Source organism: Panthera onca, chromosome B3 (genome assembly GCF_046562875.1).
Source record: "Panthera onca isolate mPanOnc1 chromosome B3, mPanOnc1 haplotype 2, whole genome shotgun sequence".
Taxonomy (NCBI): Eukaryota; Metazoa; Chordata; class Mammalia; order Carnivora; family Felidae; genus Panthera; species Panthera onca.
Window position 1 is genome coordinate 18,295,411 of NC_138344.1, and position 25,662 is coordinate 18,321,072.

Consider the following 25,662-nt stretch of genomic DNA (forward strand, 5'->3'; position numbering starts at 1 on the left):
AGGCAAGGATGGGACAGTGTCGTAGGCAACAGCACTTTTTCTTGATATACAGTAAAAATTACTAGGATGTAAGTTTATGTGTATCAGTGAGTTAATATTTTTTATATATTTTAAATTTATACAAATATACAGTATATTTTCTCATAAGAATTTTATAATACAAGTAAATCTCAAGTCTTCTTAATCTCACTCCCCTTCCTGTGGGAACTGCCACCATCAGTTTGGTGTATATTCATTCAGATATTTTACTATTTATACATATATTCATGCAAACTAAAAATATACTGTGTGGCATTTTCATATTTATATTTGTCTATATTTTACATAAGTGTTAGAGTAACATTATAACTAAATATTGTATTATACTTTTTTTAACATGCTATTTCTTGGAGATCCATGTGAGTGTGTATAGTTATACTTCATTTTTCATTTAAATTGCTATGTAGTTATGTGACTACTCCCTTAATGATGGACATTTGTTTCAAATTCGTCATTGTTAGAAACAATGCTATATTATATAAAAATATGCACACAAACCCCTAACAAAACACTAGCAATCTAATCCAGCAACATATAAAAAGGATTGTATACCATGATCAAATAAAATTTGTTCCAGGAATTCAAGGTTAGTTTAATATATAGAAATGAATCAATGAAATCTATATAAAACACAAAAAACCACAAGATCCTTTTAACAGATTCAGAGAAAGCATTTGACAAAACTTAATACCCTTTCATGATAAAAGCACTTAACAAACTAGGAATAAAAGGGAACTTCCTCAACCTGATAAACAGCTCTTAGAAAAACCCACAGCTAACATCAGACTTAATGGTGAAATACTTAAAGCCTTCCCCCTAAAATCAGGAAGAAGACAAGGATGTCCATTCTAGGTACTTCTATGTAGCATTGCATAGGAAGTTCTCTTCATGTCAATTAGGCAAGAAAGCTTTTTAAAAGGCATCCAAATTAGAAAAGAAGTAAAAACATCTCTATTTGCAGATGTCAAGATTTTATATATAAGGAAAATCCTAAAGAATACACTAAAACATATTAAAACAGGTTTAGCAAGGTTATAAGATATGAGATCAGTATACAAGAATCAACTGGATTGCCAGGCATTAGGGCTGAACAGTTAAAAATTAAATTAACAATCTGAATTAAATAGTGTCAAAAAAAATAAAATACTTAGGAATAAACTTCACAAAAGATGTGCAAGATCTCTACACCAAAAACTAGAAAACACTGTTGAAAAGATACTGAAGAAGATCTAAGTAAGTGGAAAGACATTCCATATTCATGGATCAGAAGACTTAATAACGTTAAAATGGAATACTTCACAAATTGATTTACCGATCAACAGTGTGTATAAAAATTCCAGCTCTTTGATTTTGCTTTTTTGCCAAGAATGACAAGCTACTCCTAAAATTCATATGGAAATACAAGGGACCTAGAATACAGAAATCAATACCTAAAAAGAGCAAAGTTGGAGAACTGACACTAACTGATTTTAAGGCTTTCTAGCCAGTTACAGTAATGAGGATAATGTGATACTGGCATAAAGACGGACATTTTTATTAATGGGGTATAATTGAGAATCTAGAAATAAATCCTTTATTGACTTTTTAAAAGCAAAGGTGCCAAGAATATTAAATGGGGAAATAATAGTCTTTTCAACAGTGTTGGGATAACTGGATATCCACATACAAAGGAATGCAGCTAGGTCAGAGGATACGAAAACCCTAACCAAAAAATGGATCAAAGACCAAAATCTAAGAGCTAAGACTATAAAAGTCTTAGAAGGAAACACAGAAGTACAATTTTTTGACCTTGGGTTAGGCAATGGATTCTTAGATATGACTGCAAATGCACAAGCAACTAAAGGAAAAAACCAAAGTAGATTATATCAGAATTTAAAACTTTGTGCTTCCAAAGACACCATCAACAAAGTGAAAAGCAAATTCATTCACTGGAAGAAACAATTTGTAAATCATTTTGATAAAGAAACTATACCAAGAATATATAAAAAAGCTTATAACTCAATAATAAAGGGACAAATAATTCCATTTAAAAATAGGCATAGGATTTTAATAGACGTTTTTCTCCAAAGAAGATATATGGTATGAATGGCCACCAGGCACATGAAAAGATTCTCAAAATCATTAGTCATTAGGGAAATGCAAATCAAAACCACCGTGAGATACTTCTTCATACCCACGAAAATGCCTATAACCAAAACAATGGACAAGAAGAGCTGTAGAGAATGTGGAGCAAATGGAGGCCTCATTCATTACCAGCAGGAATGTAAAATGGTAGACACTTTGGAGAAGAGTTTGGCAGTTTCCAAAAAAATTAAACAGAATTACCATATGGCCTACCAATTCTGTTCCTATGTATATAGCCAAGAAAAATGAAAGCACATGTCCATGCAAATACAGATGTTCACATCAGTATTATTCATAATAGCTAAAAAAAGTAGAAACAACTCAAATACCCATCAACTGATGAATGATTTAAAAAATGTGGTATAACCATACAATGGAATGTTATTCAGCAATAAAAAGATGGAAGCCACTGATACATGGCTGTGATGGTTCATATGGGCGAACCCTGAAAATCTTATGCTAAGTTAAAGAAGCCAGTCGCAAAGGCCCACATATAGTATGTGCCATTTATATGAAATGTTCAGAAGAGACAAATATACACAGAAAGTAGTTGCTGAGGGCTGGGGTAGGAGGGAGATGGGGAATGAGTGCTAATGAGTGTAGGACTTCTTTTTAGGATGATTGTGGTGATGGCTGTGCAACTTTGTGCATGTATTAAACACCCACTGAATTGCACATGTTAAATGGGTGAATTTTATGGTGTATGGATTATATTTCAACAAAGATGCTTAAAAAGAAAACCCAATACTGCAGTGAACAGCTTTGCACATGTCTTATTGTGCATATATATGACATCCTACCAGTCAGCTGTGAGAATTGCTGGGTCAAATAAACATCAATTTATGTGTTTACGTATAGCTAAATTACCCTCCATAACAGCTTAACTAATAGATAAGTCAACCAACACTATATGAAGTTTTCTGTTTATTCATAGACTTCTAAATACTTGAAATTATCAATCTTCTTTTTTTATTATTTATTTTTTAAATTTACATCCAAATTAGTTAGCGTATAGTGCAACAATGATTTCAGGAGTAGATTCCTTAAGCCCCTTACCCATTTAGCCCATACCCCCTCCCACAACCCCTCCAGTAACCCTGTTTGTTCTCCATATTTAAGAATATCTTATGTTTTGTTCCCCTCCCTTTTTGTTATTTTTGCTTCCTTTCCCTTATGTTCATCTGTTTTATATCTTAAAGTCCTCATATGAGTGAAGTCATATGATATTTGTTTTTCTGTGGCTAATTTTGCTTAGCATAATACTCTCTAGTTCCATCCACGTTGCAAATGGCAAGATTTCATTCTCTTTGATTGCTGAGTAATACTCCATTGTATATGTATACACCACATCTTCTTTATCCATTCATCCATCAGTGGACATTTGGGCTCTTTTCATACTTTGGCTGTTGTTGATAGTGCTGCTATAAACATTGAGGTGCATGTGTTCCTTCAAAACAGCATACCTGTATCCCTTAGATAAATACCTAGTATTGCAATTTCTGGGTTGTAAGGTAGTTCTATTTTTAATTTTTTGAGGAACCTCCATACTGTTTTCCAGAATGGCTGCACTAGTTTGCATTCCCACAAGCAGTGCAAAAGAGATCCTCTTTCTCTGCATCCTCACCAACACCTGTTGTTGCCTGAGTTGTTAGCCATTCTGACAGGTGTGAGGTGGTATCTCATTGTGGTTTTGATTTGTATTTCCCTGATGATCAGTGATGTTGAGCATTTTTTCATGTGTTGGTTGGCCATCTGGATGTCTTCCTTGGAGAAGTGTCTGTTCATGTCTTTTGCCCATTTCTTCACTGGGTTATTTGTTTTTTGGGTGTTTGAGTTTGGTAAGTTCTTTATAGATTTTGGATACTAACCCTTTATCTGATACACCATTTGCAAACATCTTCTCCCATTCTGTTGGTTGCCTTTTGGTTTTGCTGATTGTTTCCTTCACTGTGCAGAAGCTTTTTATCTTGATGAGGTCCCAATAGCTTATTTTTGCTTTTGTTTCCCTTGCCTCCAGAGACATGTCAAGTAAAAAGTTGCTGTGGCAAAGGTCAAAGAGCTTTTTGCCTGCTTTCTCCTCAAGGATTTTAAAAAAATTTTTTTAATGTCTATTTTTGAGAGAGACAGAGAGACAGAGAGAGAGACAGAGCATGAGTGGGGGAGGGGCAGAGAGTGAGGGAGACAGAATCTGAAGCAGGCTCCAGGCTCTGAGCTGTCAGCACAGAGACCAATGTGGAGCTTGAACCCACGAACCGAGAGATCATGACCTGAGCCGAAGTCGTACGCTTAACCGACTAAGCCACCCAGGTGCCCCATTGCCTCAAGGATTTTGATGGCTTCCTGTCTTACATTTAGGTCTTTTATCCATTTTGAGTTTATTTTTGGGTATGGTGTAAGAAAGTGGTCGAGGTTCATTTTTCTGCATGTCGCTGTCCAGTTTTCCCAGCACCACCTGCAGAAGAGTCTTTATTCCACTGGATATTCTTTCCTGCTTTGTCAATGATTAGTTGGCCATATGTTTGTGGGTCCATTTCTGGGTTCTCCATTCTGTTCACTGATCTGAGTGTCTGCTTTTATGCCAGTACCATACTGTCTTGATGATTACAGCTTTGTAATACAGCTTGAAGTCCATAAATCTTAATATTTGCTAATCTAATAGATGCAAAAAAATTATGCTGGAGATTTCATTTGCATTTCCCTCACTATTGATGTGGCTTGGCATCTTATTATATATTGGTTGGCTATTTGCATATCCTTTTCAGTTAACTGCCTTGTTGATAAGCATCACCCATGTTTTCTACTGGCTGGTTTTTTGTTTTTTTGTTTTTTTTTTAGTTTGATGAGCAGGAATTTTAGAAGTATATCTTAGGGGCACCTGGATGGCTCAGTTGGTTGATATCCAACTCTTGATTCTAGCTCAGGCCATGATCACAGGGTTGGGGGATTGAGCCCTCCATTGGGGGCCTCACAATGAGCATGGACCCTGCTTAAGATTCTCTCTCTCTCTCTCTCTCTCTCTCTCTCTCCACCCCTCTCCCCCACTCGTGGGAGCTCTCTCTCTAAAATTAAAAAAAAATGTATATATATATATATATATATCCCTTAGTACTTATCAATATATATTTAATGTTTTGAACCCAAACTCTTTACTTACTAGACTTATTGTAAACATTTTTTCCATCATTTGTTGTTTTTTTATGAAGCTCTTTATCACATATTTTTAATTTGAGAGACATATTTTTGAGATCTTTTTGTTTTCTGATGGTTTCTTCTTAGAACATTCCATACTAGTTTTATGAATACAGTCACATCTTGGATCTTTTTAAGAACAGTTGGTAGAGATTTTGTATTTCTATTATTTGAGTGATCTTTTCCCATCTTTTCATCTTACCTTGCTCTCCCCTTTGTGTTGAGACTCCTTCAAGAAGGAGGCCAAAGATGGGTTGTCTTTGTATATACAGATGGGGTTTGGTGACCACGAGGGCTGGCTTTCAGCTGAGGGGCAGGGAGCCATTGTTGAGGGCTGACAACCAGAATAGCAGAACGTCAGCTATAGGAGCTGTGTGCCGTGGTGCTGGTCACCAAATATTTCCAGGTCTCTCTCCAGAAATGTTAAGGATGCATCTCCCTACATTCTTAAAATTGTGGGACCATGTGACATACTTTGACCTTAAAAATGTGAGTAAAACTGAGGTGCACATAGGAGCTTTAAGAGCATCAGGACCTGATTTGTTGTGTTCCCTTTTTCCTGCCAAGGTGGCTGTGGTGGCATCTGAACAATAAAATCTGTCAGCCCAGGTCCATGAGTGGCCCAAACACACACACCCTCCTACCTCCCCATGCTGGACATGTAACATGAGCAAGAAATAAACTTTTGTGTTAAGCCACTGAGATGTGGGGGGCTTTCGCATTGAGTCTTGTTTATTGTGGCAAATCCAAATCTATTAATTCAGATTCATATGTGTATGAATTGTCCACCTGAGATGTCCTTGTTCTCCTCAGACCTTATCATAGGCTCCTTTTCATTCGCTTTAAGTTGAGCTCAGGAAGACAGGAAGTACTTGTTGTTCAACCAGCCATCTTTGATGGAAAGTTTGGTAGCGTCTGCCACACAGACAGCAAATGTCTGGGCATTGTTACTACAGATCCAGCCCCAGAACTTTCCGAAATACATGTTCTACTTGACTCCCCAGATGTAAACACAGTTCAGCCTGACGGCAGCGGTTGTCTTACTTCTAGTGCCCTGATCCATCCTGATTCCCAGGCAGGATGACTGGAACCAGCCGGGGTGTGGTCCTCCAACGTGATTCCTTCCAGACACTTCCCCCAGCCACAGAGAAGGGCAGTGCTGGCTCGTCCAAACAGCCTGCTGCACGCGGCCCCTGCACTGTCCAGTCCTCACAGCGTGAGGCAGGGGTTTTTGATTAAAAATAGTTTTTACTCTAGTAATGCTTCTCTACTTGAAAAGTCTGGCCACCAAAAACACAACAAAACACACAGAACCAAACCAAACAACAACAAAACACATCTTTTAGGATTACAACATTGGCTTTTGTGCCACAGATTTCTCTCAGTGAAATCCATTCCTTCTGGGGGAGTTTGAAGACTTATTGGATTCTAGGGATATAAGACAATAAAATGTCAAAAGCAGAGACAAAAACTGTTTGGGGTCAATGTGATTCAAACCCTTCTGGAGAGGAATCTCCATTTAAACCGCAGAACTGACCCGGGAATAAGGATCTGCTTGGAGAGCTGAAGTATTCTCGGAGAGAAGCTGCTGTTAATGGAATCTTTCTATTTTGTGACTAACAAACCTTAGTGTGAACATTACTAGGCTGCTAGAATCTGAGGCACTGGATACATCCACCAAGATCCAGATTAGTTCATTTTCCACATTCCCCAGCAAGGTAGTATGTTTGCAACCAATGTCTGGTCACCATGCCTGTGTTTAAACTTAACTTTGGCACAAATAATAATACCGAAAAGGCACCCGTTTTTTCTCTCTTCTCTCAAGAACGCTGGGGGGTAGAGCAGATGAACAGTGAAAAGCTCAGGGTAGATGAGGCTTATCCTCAGGTGACCCCTGAATAACACAGCAGAGGAATCATTGCCATTCATGGGTTCTGCTAACCTTTCTAAGATGAGCTCCTCTGCTCATGACCTGCAGGGAACCAATCAAAGAGACAATCCCTGAAATGGAAGGCAAGTGTTTTGTCCACAGAGCAAGGAAACCACCTCTACCTCACTGTCCTCTGTCTGATGGCCCCTACTTTGACTCACAGCTCAAAGCCCATGCTGAAGTTGGTGTAAAAAGTGACCAGAAATGGTAAGAGTCCCATCACCAAGTCCCAGAGCACCCTGCTGTCATCCCTCAAACCAGATGGCCCCCTATGCAGAAGCCAGATACCACATGTTGACTAGGCATGAAATATAATTAAAGGGGGGGGGGTGATTTACTCTAAGAATTCACAAGATAAAGTCACATTTGAGGTAGCGTAGCAGGACTTTATCTTTGGAATAATTTTTCATTCTAGTCTCTGCAATCAAGTAGGAGAAATCCAGTTAGAGGGATGTGATTTGGGTTCATGAGGAAGCCGTGGATAAAATTCAATGCCTTTGCCATCCTCCTGGGAGGACAGGTAATTTTTGCTGTCAGAACGAGTAGTTAGAAGGAACATCAGTGTGATGTTGACTTGAAACCGATCTTAAATCTTCTGAGGAGTTCATATCACCAGGCTATGAACACGTTCCCCTGCAAAATAATTTTTGTCTGAATTCCCCAAGTAGCCTTGCTTTTAGATGATCACTTTTTGTGTTTTTAGTAACATTAACTGTCTTTGAAAGAAAACCATTGAACTGGCAAGGTACCATGATGGAATGCAGGTAAAACTCTGGCTATGTGGCCTGGAGCTCTTTCACAAGATTGTATCAAACATGTAAAAGAAACCAAAGTTCAATTTTTTTTTTTTGTAGTTTTCTTATAAAATACTTAGGCTTTTGTGTAAGTTTATAGTTTTCCCTTTTTACAAAAGTTGTTTATGAGAATACCTCTATCTTTATGTTTATCCCTAAGGGCTGTTCTGGGTCTAATTGGAAAGACCTCATTGTTTGGGAAGCCCGGGGGGCCAGACTAATACCCTTGTTCAGTTCCCAGAACGTGAGGTCAGTGTAGGTGGGCCAAAGCAAGGCCATGACCTTATCTCTAGTATGAAGACCAGGAGGATGTTATCCCCTGCCCTTTGGGAAATGCAACCCTGTGGTATGGAGACTTCACTATGGAAGAAAGTGCCACCTTCGGCAAATTCTCTGGCACGTCTTCGCATTTTCTGCCGAAGTGTCAGGTGTGGCTGAGAATGAAGACGTATCCATGGCACACTAATGCATGTTTCTGGTCTCCAGTCTCATAACCCTTTACCTTTTAGCTTTAAAATTGGTTTTACTCTACAGTTTTTCTTTTTCGCAATCAGTCCTACACATCAATTATATGTAAGTGATTAATGGCCTTTGTGTTTATCCGTGGCTTCATGCATGACTCATTCCCGTCGACTGTGCTCAGAAAACATTCAGGCATGTAAGCGAGGAAAGAATCCCACACCACACATGTAACCACTGGTACTGCACATAATATATAAACATCTTACATGAGAAACACTTGGGAACAGCCTTTGCCATCACACACGTGGACACCTTCGTACAAGGATTATTCTTGACTGAGGAAAAGAAGTATATTGTACTTGGTTTACATGCACATTTCCAGAACTGAGACTGGTGTTCTTAATCATGGTGGAGAGAAGGCTCATTATTTGTTATCATAGAGGGTAAATTTCTCCACAGAACCTGCATACCCCACACCGAGAGACTTGGCACGTGACAGAGGTTCTAAAGGTAATTACTGAATAAATAAATATGTGACTTGAGGATCCATCCGCACTCAAAAGGGATAGATGACATCACCTTCTCTTTTAAAAATTCATAGTTTAAGGAGGTTCTCTTTGAAAGCAAGGGTAATGCGATTCGGAACCCATAGAGTGGTTCTTGGTGGGGACTTCGGTGGGTACTAGTCTCCTTTGTAGCACTGAGGAGGAGCACAGCAGGAAGATACAAATGTCACAATGACAATTTAGTGAAGGAGGTGAAGGCAGCACACCAAGAACTTCCAAATTTCTAAATTAAAAAACTCCACTGTTTGAACTCAACCAAAGGCTTGAGAATGTGCAAGCCCTCCATCCATCCAGGAAGTAATACGACAGCCAATTCGAGCAGATCCCTCCTATAGCCGAGTTGCTAAGGGCCTCGGTGCTTCAAAGTCAGGAGTCAATAGGCCAGGGGGTGTAATAAACAGCCAACACTGACCTCACAAGGACCCAAGAGGGGGATACCCTGGGGGATGTGGACACGGTCCCTGTGTGGGTCTGCTCTGGATTCTCAGCTCAAGCACTTAGGTGAAAAAACCCAGAAGGGTTCAGGCAAGGGTCAGGACTTCAGATAATTGGGCAAAAATCCTGCATTTGATTACTTGTTATCTTTCTGGTATGGTATTTCTTTTTGATATTTACCCTTAAGGGTGATAAGACATTCCTCCTTTTCCCAATCTTTAGGAGCTGGGCTAAGATGAAAGTTACCTTCCTATCTAAACTGACAGGATTACTGAATCCATCCAGCCACACTTGGAGTCACCCAGATGTTATATGACCTGGGGCTTTATACCAGTCCTAAATTGGGTTTTTCCTTCAGCCTGAAATGCCCTTCCTCCACCCCCACTGTCAGTTAATTTCTACTGGCCTTTTAGGGCTTGGGGACCACCCTCATCTTTCAGCAGGCCTGGGCCAGGTGGCCCAGGAGAATTTGAGGCCCCGCAGCACCCCCCACTGAGATGCTTTGGCCTCACACTCAAGCTGCTTGCCTGGGGGTTCCCTCCCTTGACTGTGACCGACTTGGGGAACCTCTAGCTTTTATTTCTGTACAACTCACGTTCAAAGTGTAGTAGCACTGGGGCACCTGGGTGGCTCAGTCGGCTAAGCGTCCAAACTTCGGCTCAGGTCATGATCTCATGGTTCGTGGTTTCAAACCCCGTGTCAGGGTCTGTGCTGACAGCTCGGAGCCTGGAGCCTGCTTCAAATTCTGGGTCTCCCATTCTCTCTGCCCCTCCTCTGCTCATGCTCTCTCTCTCTCTCTCTCAAGAACAAACATTAAAAAAATTAAAATGTAGTAGTGTTGAATAAATGTTTGCTGGGTAAGTGGACTATTGGTGACCCTTTGTCAGTATCTCTGTATATGTGCATTCCAGAATGTCAGACCACGATTACAGGGTTGATGAAACTATGTTAAATAGCAATTCATTTATGTGTGAGTGAGCATTTCATGCACATCTTCTGTAAGCAGAATCCACAATGATATAAGCTTCTGCTCACAGACGGTGAACACTTGGGAAAAACAACTTCAGACTTTAAAACAAAGATGTGACATCTGGCAACTGCTCAGGACAGAACTTTTCCAGGTGGGTGAGGCTATGGGTGCTTATCTTTCTCTGAAGGTTTGCTAAGGCTTTTGTGTGCCAGAAGCTGGAAGGAAGCACATTAACCACAGGCCTGTGTGGGGGCAGCTACCCCCAGGAGGCTTCCAATGGTTCTCTGTCCCTCCACAGGGGACTGGCTGCCAGAGCCCCAGAATCCTGACCTCCCTGGGAGGAAGCCTACACATTCCTGCCCACATTCCTCCTGTGAACAGGTAGGATGAAGAAAGGGGAGGCAAGAAAAAAAAAAAGTTACTGTGATTGGAAGAATGCATCTACTCACGATGAGATCAAAGGTCAACAAGCAGATTAGACTCCAGGAAAAAACAGAGAACATTTTTTACCCCCATTGGGGTTCTCTTGGAAATGAGCTGCGATGTTGCCTCCAATGGAGATTTTCAAAGGTGTGTGACAGAACCACCCTTAGTGTTCTACTGAATTGCCCCGGGGGCAGGAGCGGGCACAGATGTGTTCAACTTGCCTTCCACATAAGGGAGCAACTGGAGTTAGCTCAGTTTACTGAACAACATTTGATTTAAATAAAAGGTTCTTTTTTTTTTTAATGTTTATTTATTTTTGAGAGAGAGAGAGAGCGAAGACCCACGGAGGGTGCAGAGAGAGAGGCAGAGAGAGAGGGAGACACAGAATCCGAAGCAGGTTCCAGACTCTGAGCTGTCAGCATAGAGCCCAACATGGGGCTCAAACTCACAAACCATGAGATTATGATCTGAGCCAAAGTAGAACATTTAACCAACTGAGCCACCCAGGTGCCCCAATTTAAATAAAAGGTTCTAATCTCTCCCCCACTTTTTAAAAAATCAGTACTAAAACTTGCAGAGGTTTTGTTGCTAAGTAGGCAAGGTCAGAGTCTCATGGCAGATTGGAGCTGGGGATCCAAACAGAGAAAGTGCCATTAGACATGTCAAAACAAATAGAAATCACCAACGTTCCAGAGCAGTGTTGTTCGAGAACTTTCTGCGATGATGGAAATGTTCTCTCTCTGTGCTGTCTGGCACAGGAGCCACTAGCCACCTGTGGCAATGGAACACTTGAAATGTAGCTAGTAGGACCGAGGGCTGAACTTTTAAGTTTGTTTAATTTTAATTATAATTAAAAAAAAAATTTAAACATTGATTTAAGAGAGAGTGCACACGCGTGTGTGCTCGAGTGGGGCAGGGACAGAGAGGGACACAGAGAACCCCAAGCAGGCTCTTCACTGTCAGTGCAGGGTCCCATGTGGGGCTCAAACTCATGAACCGTGAGATCATGACCTGAGATGAAATCCAGAGTCAGACACTTAACTGACTAAGCCACCCAGACGTCCCTATAACTAAAATTTGAATAGCCTAAAGTGGCCTGTGACTACTGTCCCGGAAGGTGTAGCTTCGGAGGGCACTTTCCCCCCAAACTGACTTGCTCTAGCACTACTTTCCTCAGTTGACCTCAGGAGCCACGCAGCAGGCACAGATTCTCACACAAGTGTCCTATTTTGTAGACTGGGCACCTGTCTTTAAAATCCAGAAACCAGGCCTGAAATGCACTTCCTAAGCATAAGTTTAAAATTAAATTTTGTGCTTACATTTGCCTCTGGTTTTGCTTTCACCAGATCCTGCAAAATCCTTGTGCAATAGGTTGCCCTTTCTGCAAGGTATCAAGAAGGAATGTTTCCGCTAGACCAGGTCTTCTATCCAGATAGAGGAGAGGGGGAGCACACACAGACTTCTCCTCTCTGCCTCATTCCCAGAGGCCTGTTCTGTGGGACAGAGAGGATTACCTGTGATTGTGTTCCCCTGTGGGGTAAAATTGAAGGGAAAAGCTTCTATGGAAAGTAATTCCATAGAGACTCGAGAATAGAGACTTTTCAGCTCAGCTCCGCCCACCAAGCTACCTTGGTGATGTCGCACTTGGGTGAGCGGACACTCACTAAGGCTCTGAGAAGAGCTCTCTCCCCAGAGGACTTGTCTGCTTCATGCTCCCCTCGTTATGTGTCAACCCAGACACATCCCTGAACATCATAAGCTAGTGTCCCCCAGGACAGGCGATCAGAAACCATCTCCCACCTCTGGGCTAAGCAGCCCACAGCTGCAAAGATAGTTCTAGCAGAAAGCCTCCGAAGACCCATCAGCTGAACTTGGATGGACCTCTGTAAGCACAGTGTTGGGGGAGGTCTACATGTGGGAAACAGGAGACTCCTCTCTTCTGCATTCACAGTTGCCAGAGAGGCAGCTCAGACTTCCTGGAACATTCGGCTTCATGCGTGTTTTAGGGATGTGTGTAAATGCGGTCCTACTTTAGCTGACAGAACACTCAGAGAATCTTCTGTCTATAGGTAAAAATGACCTGGCCAAGTGTCACATCGGAAGACAGGCTGATGCAAAGTGCAGGGGAGCCCATTGGGCAGGTCAGGGCAGCACCACTGGCCACCATAGGGAAACCGCTCGCTTCTAGGAACCTAAAGATAATCTGGCTAAACTGTTTTCTCTTTGCCTTTCAGAAATCATAAAACTGAAGGGCCAGGTCACCTATTATCAACTAGAAGGTGTGTGATCATTGGCTTTGGGTAAAGGAATTAAAATCTATAAACACCTATAGGCTGTCCTGCAGCAGCAGTAACCCTCGGGGCTCCCCCTCACCCACACCCTCCCCATCCCCCACGAATGGCCAGGGTCCCCTGTCCCTCGGGCTTCGCACTCACCTGTGCCCCGAGAGTGGCTGAAGTCGCCCTTCACTACGCGGCAGGTCTTGCCGTCACCACTGCAGACCCCACACCGGTCTTCCTTGGCCGCGGACCCGATGATGCCATCACAGCCGATTTTCTGAACAACCAAAGGGCTGGGTTACTCTGTGTCTAAGACTCAGAGTGATCTTCCAGGAGAATCTCTACAGGGCTGACTTCTCCAACAGGCCTGGCAGGCATGGTGCCTGGGGCCTGCCGGACTCTCAGAGCCCGCGAAAATATTTTATTTCAAGATCAGAAGAGAAGGGGCACCTGGGTGGCTCAGTCGGTTAAGCATCCGACTTCAGCTCAGGTCATGATCTCACGGTTTGTGGGTTCGAGCCCCGCATCGGGCTCTGTGGTGACAGCTTAGAGCCTAGAGCCTGCTCTGGATTCTGTGTCTCCCTCTCTCTCTCAAAAATAAATAAATGCAAAACAAAAATCAAAATCAGAAGAGAAAAAAATGAATAGAATCCAGCTTGTATTATATCTGTTTTTATACCCACATAGTTGCCAGACATATTTTTTATTGTTACAGAGGAGGGGACCCAGGAAGGCACATATTTATGCCTCCGAAGTCAGACTGAGGCCTGAAGCCTGGCCTTTCTAGCACCTCCTGAGGCAGAGGCCATGCCTCTGACTCCCACACACCCACTGGTGTGGCCACAACTTCACAGAATTCATGTTTCCCTGGGGCTGTGTGGGGCACCTGTATCTGGGTTCTAACAGCCAACAGAACAGTGTGCACAAACCACACTGACTTTTCTGTTGAGGCCAGGAAGCCCAGAGCTCCTTGAGACATGGCTGAAGACATGAGACCCCCCCATTTCCCTGTAGAGACTGAGCCCAAGAAGACCCATGTCTCCCAAAACTTTCAAAAAGGCATGTGTGAGGGCAGAGAAGAGTAACCTGACCCAGAGTGGTTCTGGGTGGCACAGCCCAAGTCAGTGTGGGAAAACTGGGAAAAGATTGTGAACTCTTGTTTTTCCTTAAAAAAAAAAAAAAAAAAATGCGTGAGAATTTTATATTCCGCAAAAAAACACATCTAACTTTATATTCTGGCGAACACGGAGTATGTGTTGGCTAAATTGCTGAAACTCCACTTTCCCCCCGGAAGTGAGTACTTCCAGAACAAGAATGGAGTTTCTCCACTGCCCCGTGCCCTGCATTAGGGATTGACGGTTCAGGCCATAAGGAAGTCAACAGCCAGATAACTCAGGCCAAGGTGATTTCACTCCTTCCCATGATGCTTGGGTGAATCTGGCCAGGGGCTTCCCTCCTTGCACCCCACTCCAGCAGGGCGTGGAGTGGAGCTGGCTGAACAGTTCATGACCTCCCGGCTCCCCAACTTAATCAGGACCCCCTGCTTCATGATAGGAGTGGGTCTTCAACGGGAATGTGCATCCGCCTCTCTAGGAGGGCTGTCAAGGCACAGACTCCGGGATCCTGTGCCCGGCAGGTCTGGGTGGGCCTGGGGATCATGGAGACCCAGACGCCATCTGCAACACCTGGCTGCACCCAAGAACAGCCTGGAGGAAGACAGGCTGCCACAGTGGACCCGGAGCCTGGAGAACATTGCAGGAGCTGCCTAGATTCATGATCGGGACTGCTGGCTGATTATTGCAAAGTTGCTCGATACAAAATTATATGGGCTAAGAATCCAAGGCAGCCACGATCCAAAATTTTGCTCAACCAGAATGGTCAGCGAGGGCCCTGGCTGCACGTGTGCTGTCAATCTGTGCTGCTCCTTTGGGTTCTAAAGCTCCAGCTTGCTTCCGGCCCCCAAACACTGGCTTCTTTCATGTCATCCTGACATGTCGCCACACGTGGCTTCCCTCTCTCTCAGGTGCTCTGAGCTCTAGACTCTAACGATGTGGACTTCCTGTTATCTTTTAACCACACTCCTGCTGGCTTGCCATCCCTATCTGGTACCTCTGTTAGGGTTTCCTGATTAAATAGCTTCTAGATGTTCTAAGTTAGCATCCCACTTTGTCCAGACCACCTTTCCCCCAGCCACAATGATGGCACCTGACGAATCGAAGGCCACACAGCAAGTTGTTTGGTGGGGCCAGGAGCAGTACCTCACCTCTTGCCTCCCAGCCCTGGCTGCCTGGGAATCTCCCCTGATTGTCTTCAGTCAAGGACCAGGGTCACTGGGAGGCATTCTGGAGAGGGTAGGGCCCCTTCCCAAAGCCTGCTGGGTTTGCAAGAACGTAGAATAAAGAAGCTAAAAGAACACGAGAAAAAGGAAAGTGAGGAGAGCATCTGCGCCAGAATTTCAAAAGGCCACGTGCCCTTTGGCTAGGTGATCAGGACAAGGAGGCAAAGTGTGCAGTTGGCAATCTTCCAGAGCAGGAGTTCACTGGGAAGCTGGAAGGACAGATGTGGGAGGTGCTTCAGGGAGGAACAGGGCAAAGACCCCACTGGGAGGAAGGGCGCTTAGGAGAACACACACCTTCCTAGATGAACAAACCACTTCTCCCAGAGTCCCCTGAAAGAAGGACCTCGGTGGAAAGAGACAAATGAGAAGGAGAAAAGGCTGTGGATTAAGTGAGCACTTGCAAAGCGCCTGCACAGCCAGACCAGCACTAGGTGCCCTCATGGCCAATTCTGGCAGGAGATGCTGTTGGCCCCAAACAAGCAGAGGCAAGTTAGGGAGCAATTTTCTACTCCTCCTGATATTCTTGCCACGGCTCCCGAAACGTGGCAAAAAGAACATGTACACAATGCAGCAGCGAAGCTCTGACCAGTACTGATTTAGACCTCAGGGGATCCAGAGTTTAAGTAGATATAATGTTTGGCATTGATTTCCCTTTTTTCCGGGAAGAAGTCCAAGTTAGTTGGGAGCCCAGTAAGGCCTGATGTCTGTGGGGCTGCTAGGGCATGCTTGGCCTGCACGGAACTAGCACCTGCCTCTTTTCTGAGAGTCTAGGATATTTCCAGGCAAGCCAGTGCGGCCCATCCTCATCAGTGTCTGTTCCTCTCAGGGGGCCAAATAAAGCATCTAAAGCGCATGGGCTTAGATCTGGATCTGAGACAATGGAGGATCCTTTCTGAAACATGATCACCTGCTTATTTTTTTGATTGGGACAATTGTTCTTGAGAGCTAAAATTAGTCTATGCAGATGGTATGCCCTTTCAGACAAAGTCTTGCTCTGCATGTTCTGGAGAACCTAAAGGGAACAACTCCTCTCAGTCTGACCAGCAGTGGTCAGTTTCTAGGGTAGACCAAAGATCTCCCAGGCCCAGAGCCACAAGATCACGTGGGGTAGCTGTTCTCCAACTCCAGCATGCCAGAATCTCCTGGAGGGCTGGGCGGGTCACCCATTGTTAGGGCGGGGCCCACGAATCTGCCTTCCCCAGGGAGTTCTCAGGCAATGCTGTGGGCCCAGGTCAGATTGGGAGACCACTGGGCTAGGTTTGGAGCTCAGAGATAGAGCCCCTCATGGAGACGGCCACTGCCACGGACGCTGAGCTTTCTGTGTCCTGAGGAGGCAGTGTCTACTTAACTGATACCCCCTGTGCCACTGAAAGACCCGAGGCATGAGTTCCCACTGGGAAAGTAACTACTGCTGCCTCCATCCTCTGTCACCCTGAGCTGAAGCAGTTCTGGGCTGAGGTATCCTGGAGGCATGTGGGGGAGGCCAGCAGAGCAACAAGGACAACAGAGGCTGGTTCCCCTATACTCTCAGGAAGCAGATCCCCCCCCTACAATGGTGCCCAGGGCAGGTAAATGATCCATGGGAGGCTCCACCATGACACACTCTCTAGTTACAAAACCCCAAATGCCCTCAACTGAGGGCCTCACGGATCACCTGGATGCTGTTCGGTCCTTCCGCTCACAGGGCGGTTACACTTCTACCCCTCTCCACCAGGGAAACAGAAACTCAGATCTGGAGCCTTTGATAAGCCTTGCTTGTAGGATTCACATCATCTTATGTGTAAAACTGTCAATGGCTGGATACAGGCGGAAAGTGCTCTGCTCTTTTCTCCCCTTTCCCCACCCAGCATCTTGTTTCAATTTTAAAAACCAGCCTCCTTTGCTAAAACTTCACCTCTAAGAGCAAACGTAACTCAGACATGACTTCAAATTGTAGGCTAACTGCCTTCTGGATTAGGGCTAAATTACCCAGGCAGGTAGGCCATAAGCTTCTCTTCCACAAATGTCATGCTCAAGGCTGTGGTCACTATGCATATCCTGAGGATAATTACAGATTTGGATAGGAGCCTCAGTTTACCCATTCTATAAACTGGAATATTAACCTCAACCTCAACCTCAGAGGTTAAAAAAAATGACCTCTCCTCTGGCTCACTTCTTGGGACCCTCGTGACAGGTGGGTGCTGTCAGGACAGATGGAGACAGCACACAGACCATCCTCCCCCTAAGGGGATGGGGGACAGCTAGTACCTTATCTGAGCACAGTAGGGCTCAAAAGGTAATTGTCCTTCCACAGAACCCCTGCCCTCTCCAAAAAAGGAAGACAGGGAAGGAGAAAGTAGGCAGGACCACATCCTTCCCCTGGTCCCTCTTCGTGAAACATGCAGAGAGAGCCAGTGTCCAGAGGGTCATCCACAGGTGGGTTCTCCCATAATATCAAGCAGCGCCCCCATGCAGCAGGTCACTGTCTACCCCAGTGGGCTTCTCAGATCATGTGCAAACAAGGACACATGGTCACCCTTTGTATTAATTCTTCGAGACACCCAAGGGGTCAGCACAGGTTTGTATGTTCTGCCCACTGTCTGGTATTATTTTAGGCACCTAGTGTGTTTGAAGGCAGGGCACACAAGGGATGTCAATGTCTAAGAAGCAGCAATCACAGAGGCAAAGAAGAGACGTCAAACTAACCTGCCAATAGTGGCATTTTCTCCCTTTGCCCCACAGTTAGTGCAAGTGACATAGAATATTTTTGCAAGGGACTGGGATTTTTTTTTTTTCAAAATGGAAGTTACCAAAGCATAAAACTCATTAATTCTGAATGTTAGAGGAGTTTTAACAATTGTATTTATGAGGACTGATGTTCTAAGAGGGCAAGATGACCAAACCAAAGCAAACTCCAAACAATGAATTCTAGGATCTTCCTATGCTTTCCTAGCGATCCCTAGCAGTTACTTTTCCACATACACTAGGCATTCCTGCTACCGATTTCTGAGATTTCAGAGCAGGTCTTAAAGTTCCTGGTCAGCATCTGCAGGTCTGAGCCCTGTTCTGCTAACAAACTGGGGTATGTAGGACACCAGGGGAGGACACTGCCGGGGGCATAATTAATCAAAGGCTGAAGATGATAGGGAACTGGTGGGGAAAGCACAAGCTCTTTTTTGGTAGAGGCAGTCCCTGTGAAACACACAAAAAGCCTAGAAAGGCTTTAGGGCTCAGCACGCTGTGCTGGAGGAGGGGACAGGATGAGCCATGGACAGTGCAGCCATTTCTCCCAGAAGTGAGAAATATCCATCTTTGGTGATCTGAAACCTGGATTCTGCCCGCAGAATCCTGCCCCTGCATGGTAGAAGATCACCAGCAACAGACAACCTCCTGGTCACCACATATAGTGGCCATTTCTCCATCTTCTTTGACTTGGTGGCTTTGTCCCCTAATAGACTGTAGTGTCTACTTTTTCTCCATGCTCATGGTCACAGCCCAGTTTAGACCCTCACTATTCGGGACATGACTTATTGTACCTGTTTCCTCCCCTTTGCTGCCAGATTGATCTTCACCTAAGAGATGAGAAGACCCATGGTGGAGTACGTCCACACTTAGGGATTCAAGATGCTCCACGATGCCATGACACCTGCTCATCACCTCAGCTTTCCTCCCTTGTCCTCTAAATGCACACTGAACCCAATCTCCTCCCAGTCCCATTGCCTCTCAGCTACATGATTCACCCTAACAACCTCCTACCTGGTTTCCTGGGTTCCATTCAGGCCCCACACAGCTGATTCTCCATAACCAAGGTGGGTTCACACCTCTGCTTCAATCCCTCCACTCCCGACAGAATGAAATCTCGATTCCTGTCATGGCCTGAGGCCCTGTAGGGTGTGGGCCCTGACACCTCTGCCCTCACATCCACTCCTCCAGCACCTGCCACCCAGATCTCCTCTGCTTCTGGAACCTACCAGCCTTGGAGGCACCTTCTGCCTGGATCATTCTGTTCTGTCTTCATGAGGCTGGATCTTCCATAAATGCCATCTCCCTGGAGAGACCTACCATGCCATTCAGTCTTCCTCAGCTACAATCCCCCTCTCAATCTATGAAACCATTTTCTTCTTCACATGGACCAGTCCTTGGAGAGACCATGTGTGTGAGTTTATGTGTTTCTCGTCTGCACATTGCATGGGGACAGGGACCCTCTCAGTCCTGCTCACCGTTGAACGTCTAGCACACGTTAGTGCTTAGCACGTGAAATGTGCTCAATAAATATTTGATGAATGAATGAACCCAGTTCTACCCTATATACTTTCTGCTATGTCTAAACCAAATCTCACTGGCTCTCAATTATGACTTCACCTTTGGTTGTTAGGGTTTTGCTTAAGTCTCATCTTCGGGACAGACTGTAAGCGCATGGAGGGTGGTGTCTTACAATTCTTTGTGTATGGTGGTCCATTAGGCAAATAGAATTACTTGTGGAATTTAGGAGAATTCTAAGACTTCTTGTGACTTCTTGTATTCTTGTCCCCCACACCTGATCCCAGCAGCCAGCATGGTGTTAAGCACATCACAGGTGTTCAATAAATGCACAAGAATGATGCCTTCTTACCGAGCTGGGCCCTGGGGCAAACTGGGATCAGGAGACTTTGATTTTCAGAATGGGACCTCTGTCTCTCTCTTATGCACCCTGAGCCAGCCAGCAACCCTTCCCCAGTGGTGAAGTTTATTGTCTCTTATTTGAACTGGGACTTTCTCATATAGGTTTGGATGGCCTTTGTTTTTTTGTTTTCTTTTGACCAGGAATAGAAGCACTTGCACTCTTTAACTTCATAGCTATCTTCCAACTATGCTTCATTCAGTCTCTTCTGTTGGAGGGATGCCACTAACTTCTTGTTTTAATTTTAACTGAATGCTTTTAGGCCAGCGGCACAGCCCCCAGCCCAGTGTTTCCTGGGCTTCTGTGTTAGTTGCACCAACTCTTACTGTGCTTACCTTTTTTTTTTTTTTCACTTTACCTTTGTCTTATTAAACTACACATAATTTCCTCAGAATGGATGCATGGAAAATAAAATTTCTAAGTTCTTCTGTGTCTCGTAATTATTTTGTCCACATGCTTGATTGATAATTTAGCTGTGGAGAATTCTATGATTATCCCAATTTTCTGCCAGGGTCAGTTTCTCTGTTTGTTTTTCTTGGTCTTTCTTGTTCCTGCTGCTGGTTTTCTTCAAATAGCTGTTGATCTCCAGTTGACCACTCGTATTTGAGAATGAGGTACAGAAAGGTAGACTGAAAGGGCTCTATATTTGGGGGTGGGAGGGGTCATGTGGCAGGCTTCTATTTGGGACTGGTGGCAGGAAAGCTGGAGTTCACCCCTAAACTCAGGAGGGTGTGTGCTCAAGTGCCGAGGTCACACATCTGCCTCAGTTGTCCTTATACAGTTTATCACACGACTTTGGAAAGGAGCCCCCTGATACTTTGCATTGAGCTTATCACCTAACAGCCCATCAAGCTCCAAGTGCAGGGCCAGTCGTGATCAGCCATGTTGTATGGCCCTTTGCCTTCTTTCAATTTTCAGCCCACACCTCACTCCCACACTCTGTTCTCAAGTCCTAGACTCCCTTGAGCGTTCTGCTTTCTTTTCCATTGCGACTCTCCTCTTGTTTCATTTCTGGCCTCGGCTGCTTTGTTCCTTCAACGAAACTTCCATCTACTTCCACCCTCCACAAAGAGGTGGTATCTTTCTTTTGTCAAAGGGCCTCTGCTTCTCTTCGCCATCATGGTTTGTGCTATTCTGCATTTACCATCGGTTTAGTGGAGTCCCACGTGAGGCTCCATCTGCCAGCTTAATCCAGAAGTTGCAATGGGAAGTTAATTAGACAAAGGGGGGTGCAGGGAATGACTCCAGACTTTTTAGGCCCTGCTGTCAGTAAAGGTTCGGCACCAAAAGTCACACACTTCAGAGATGTCAACTGCAGTGTTGTGACATGGGGAGAAGCAGCAACAAGGAAGGTGTTGTTGAAATATAGGCGTAAGCACCTGTTAGGTTTTCCTACATGCTTGTTACCTCCTTCTTCACACAGGGGGACTCTGAGGCCAGAGTCTTAGAATTCTCCTAAATTCCACAAGTAATTCTATTTGCCTAATGGACCACTATACACAAAATGGGAGGCCAAGAAACACTGGACAGTGAAAATAGTTCATTGAAATGGGCTCCAGATTCCAGAATCACTAGAGTCCTAAGAGCAGGGGAGCCATCCACCCATGCATCCACTCACTGCTGTTCTCTTTTCAGTATGTAATCAAAGGCTCTCCTCCAAGCCAGCAGCTGGTGGAACACAGATAATTGGACACAGTCCTTCCACCGAGGAAGTTTATGGGACCTGAAAGTCTTTTGGGTGTTTATCAAGCCCAGGATATGCATACGAGTAAGGATCCCAAAGAAGTGGGACCCTAATTGGATGCCTATGAGCATACGTGAGCTGGTGAGGCCTTAAAGAATAGCCAAGTGTACCTGGTCTCAGGTTATCTTCAGATCTACCCTTCACTTTGACTCATCGACTGAAGGTCAGTAGCTCTGAGGGAAGTTGTACATTTGAAACGTATGAACTTGATTTCTTTGTCTCTGCAGGTCAACATAGGCACTGCGGATGATGGGAGTCCTGATTTATACAGACTTGCCGAAAAATAGACAATGTTTGTGTTTCTTTCCCCAGCTCGCTCCTACTTTTATGAGTGCTGTTAAGTTTCATTTCAGCATGTGAAATAATTTGTGACTCACTGAAATGAAACTCCACTCAGTCCTCATAAAAGCAGAATAAAATGGTATTTCCATGTTTCGTGTTCTGGTTTGAATCAGCCTGCTCTGTGGAGCTTAGTGGAATCTGCTCAAAATGCCATGTGGGAGCCTCTTGTCCCCTCCATTCCCTACCAGCTCGTCACCGTGCTTCTCAAAATTTCCCAGAACTCCTTCTGCCACCCTAAAATAGCAAAATTTATAGCTGAAGGGAACAGAGGAAAAAGCTAGTAAGTGAACCATGGCAGTATTTCTGTAAGTGCTGTCTTACATAAAATGTGGATGATTTCTACCTTTTATCCAATATAATTAGATAATAGTATTGGTGAATAGGTACAGATCCTTTGCTCACTAAACTCAAGATTTTGTTTTATTACTATTCTTCTCTTTAACCAATTTTCTTTGCCTTACTCATTCACAAGTACCACAGGAATCCAAAACATTCTACTTTGGCAATTACTGTAACTAGGTATCGATACTGTACTTGTATTTAATTTCTTATACTCTTATTTAAGTATGCTCAACATTCTTATAAAACTTTATTAACTCTGACTTTACTCATTTGGATTCTTATGAGAATGGACTCCCCAAGGGGCTAAATTTAACCTTTATAGTTTCTCTCAGAGGAATAAGTGCTGTTAGAAAAATCACAGGTGGTATTTTTAACTTCCGTCAAAAAGTGAGTTGTTTTGCAGGGATTTGACTTCATGAGGTGCTTATGGGTGCATGCTCCCACCACCTACCAGGATGGTGGTCTTCTTGCTAGGACCGCTGGGCTGCCTGGAGGCAGCTGGTACTTGGGAACATCCATGCAGAGGAGATGGCAGTTCTGAGAACTGACAGGTGGGGCAAGGCTCTGATGAGCATGAGCCTGCCCACCTGCCACAGAGCATGGCCAGAGGGGCCACTGTCTGTACCTGTGTGCCCTAGTGCTCCTGTGCTGAGCAGTGGTGCCTGGTTAGTGCTAGTCTCACTTCAGCTGTCAGTAAATGCAATGATCGTTTGAGGCATTTGAGAGAGACTGGGGTGGGGGTTAGGGAAGGGGTGGCATCCGGGAATGGCAAGGAAGGTGTACCCATGTTACTGCCATCACGCCCAAGTGTAGGGCAGGTTCTGGCTTGAAGGCTGGCAGAGACCTGGTAGAGACCTTGGGTGGCATCTCACCCATATTGTTCTGACTGAAAAACTGGGTATTTTGCTGTCATGGCGCAGGGAAGTTCCCTAACTGAAGAGTGTGCAGTGAGAACCAAGGTCACATGGGGCACCTGGGTGGCTCAATAGGTTGAATGTCCGACTTTGGCTCAGGTCATGATCTCCCAATTCGCAAGTTTGAGCTGTGCGTGGGGCTCTGTGCTGACAACTTGGAGCCTGGAGCCTGTTTCAGATTCTGTGTCTCCCTCTCTTTCTGTCCCTCCCCCCTCCCCCCCCTCCCCCCCACGACTTGTGCTCTGTCTCTCTCTCAAAAATAAACAAACATTAAAAAAAAAAAAAGAACCAAGGTCACAGAAGGGACCCATTGGCACTGACCACTTAGAGCTGAAATCATGTCTGGCCACTTAACATTGACCCCACTGGCCAGAAAATTTCAGGACTCTTAGAAATGTCTGCACATTGGCAAGACATTGCAAAAGATGCTGGCAACAGCCCAGAGGTAGCTCAGATGGTGCCTTCTAAAGGGTACAAGTGCTTTTTACTTGGAAAATTGTCCTAAAGAAATGTTCATCGCCACACTGTAGGATGGGCCCTGGAAGTGTGTAAGTTAGGAAAGAAAAAAATCCTCCACTTGATTTGCTAGCAGATTTATAGAGAAATGCCAGCAATTCCTCATTTTGGTGACAATGATAAGACCTGTGTTCACACCCCCCAAGGCCCTGCACGTTCTCCACGACAACGCTGCAGCCCTGAGGGTCCAACTCCACCACCATCACCGCCTCCTTCCCCAGAAGGATGCCTTGCCAAGACTCTTGGGCACCTAGTGCCTGTCACCCATGCATATCTGGATTTGATAACAAAGCTAGGCAGGGCCAGAGGGGTCTGGATATTGCCAAGCTTTTTTTCTGAAAAATCCCGTTTGGGGACTAGTTTGGACTTCGCAGGGAAAAAAAAATCCACTAGGGTTGAAATGGCCCCAGGAATCACCTTAGAGGTTGCATTTGTGTGTCTTGCTGCCTGCCTCCCCTTTTACTCTGTCTGTCTTCACTGATTCACCAAAACGCTGCCCTCAGCCATACTTGGGAAGCAGAGAGAACAAGACGCGCTACCTTATGGGGTCAGTCGGTCCCAGGCCTGGAGGCAGGTTTCTGGTGTAAGTATAGTTAGGGGGAATAATAGTTTCTCTCTCCCGTGACCCCTAGACTTTAAAATTTTTCACATGCTTTTAATAGTTCCATGAATCTGGACATCAGAGATGGGTGTTGACTTTGGGAGGTGTGGGCACCCCGAAGCATCAGTAGGCACATGGCTCCTGGGATCCGGTTTCTCTTTTCCAAGCAAAATGAGAAGACCCCTCAGAAGCCCTTGGTCAGTGGACTCCTTGCTTATTAGTCTCATGCTGCAGATGCTGGTCAATGGAGGCCAAACAAGGAAGAGTGAAAATCAGAGGCAAGCCCTGGTTTTCCTTTCTGTGCCAAATGCACAGCAACCCTGCTATCCATCTGCCTGCTGAGGGCTCTGGGAGCCACCGCCTCCTCCGGCTCTCAGTGGGCTCACCTGCTGAGGACACAGCTGAGGCAGCCTGGCCTCAACCATGAGGAGGGCACATGTCTGTGGCTGAGGGCGAGGACTCTCTCATGACAGGTGCAGACCCAACTGAATCAGCAGGAAATATGGCACATACAGCACAATGGAGGGTGGCATCATCTGAGTCATGGCCCTCTGGGCACACACCCTCTTGACTCCTACCCCAATTCCAGCTGCTGTACACATCAGGAGGATGGCCATTCTGATGGACAAATAGGACCGTTACGCTGGGCCAGGGAGCCTTGAGTCAGGAGGGCCCAGCTTCAGGTGAGCCCCCAGCTCAGGCAGATTTAACGCAGGTGGAAGGTGCACTTCTACCCATCCCCTCTCCCTCCCTCTCTTTTTCCTTTTGTCTTCTTGAATGTTACTTATCATCATTCTAATGAGTTGCAGACATCCAACACCAGGATGGCTTTGGGGACTAAATTGCAGTTGTCCCCAAAGGCAGCATATTGAATTGAATTCCCAGCACATTCAATTCAGCATACTGAACCACCTGTGAAGGAATCTGCTTAGCTCGACGAGATCTTTTGTAGCTGAACAGAACATAGCTTGTCCAAAAACACATGCACGTACATCCTCCAGTCTTACCTTAG

At 44.8% G+C, this 25,662-nt stretch overlaps 1 protein-coding gene across 4 annotated transcripts in view; it reads right to left on the reverse strand.

Moving 5' to 3' along the window:
• The window catches only part of ADAMTS17 (ADAM metallopeptidase with thrombospondin type 1 motif 17), a 343,034-nt gene that overhangs the window by 91,072 nt on the left and 226,300 nt on the right, over positions 1-25,662 (reverse strand). For 2 of the 4 annotated variants that reach the window (XM_060617802.3, XM_060617801.3), the window contains exons 15-16: positions 13,371-13,491; positions 8,805-8,873 (exon numbers count right to left, since the gene is read on the reverse strand). In XM_060617802.3, coding sequence (XP_060473785.1) covers positions 8,805-8,873; positions 13,371-13,491 — 190 coding nt within the window. The remainder of the gene's footprint in view (positions 1-8,804; positions 8,874-13,370; positions 13,492-25,662) is intronic. The other 2 variants (XM_060617804.3, XM_060617803.3) reach the window with 1 other exon arrangement.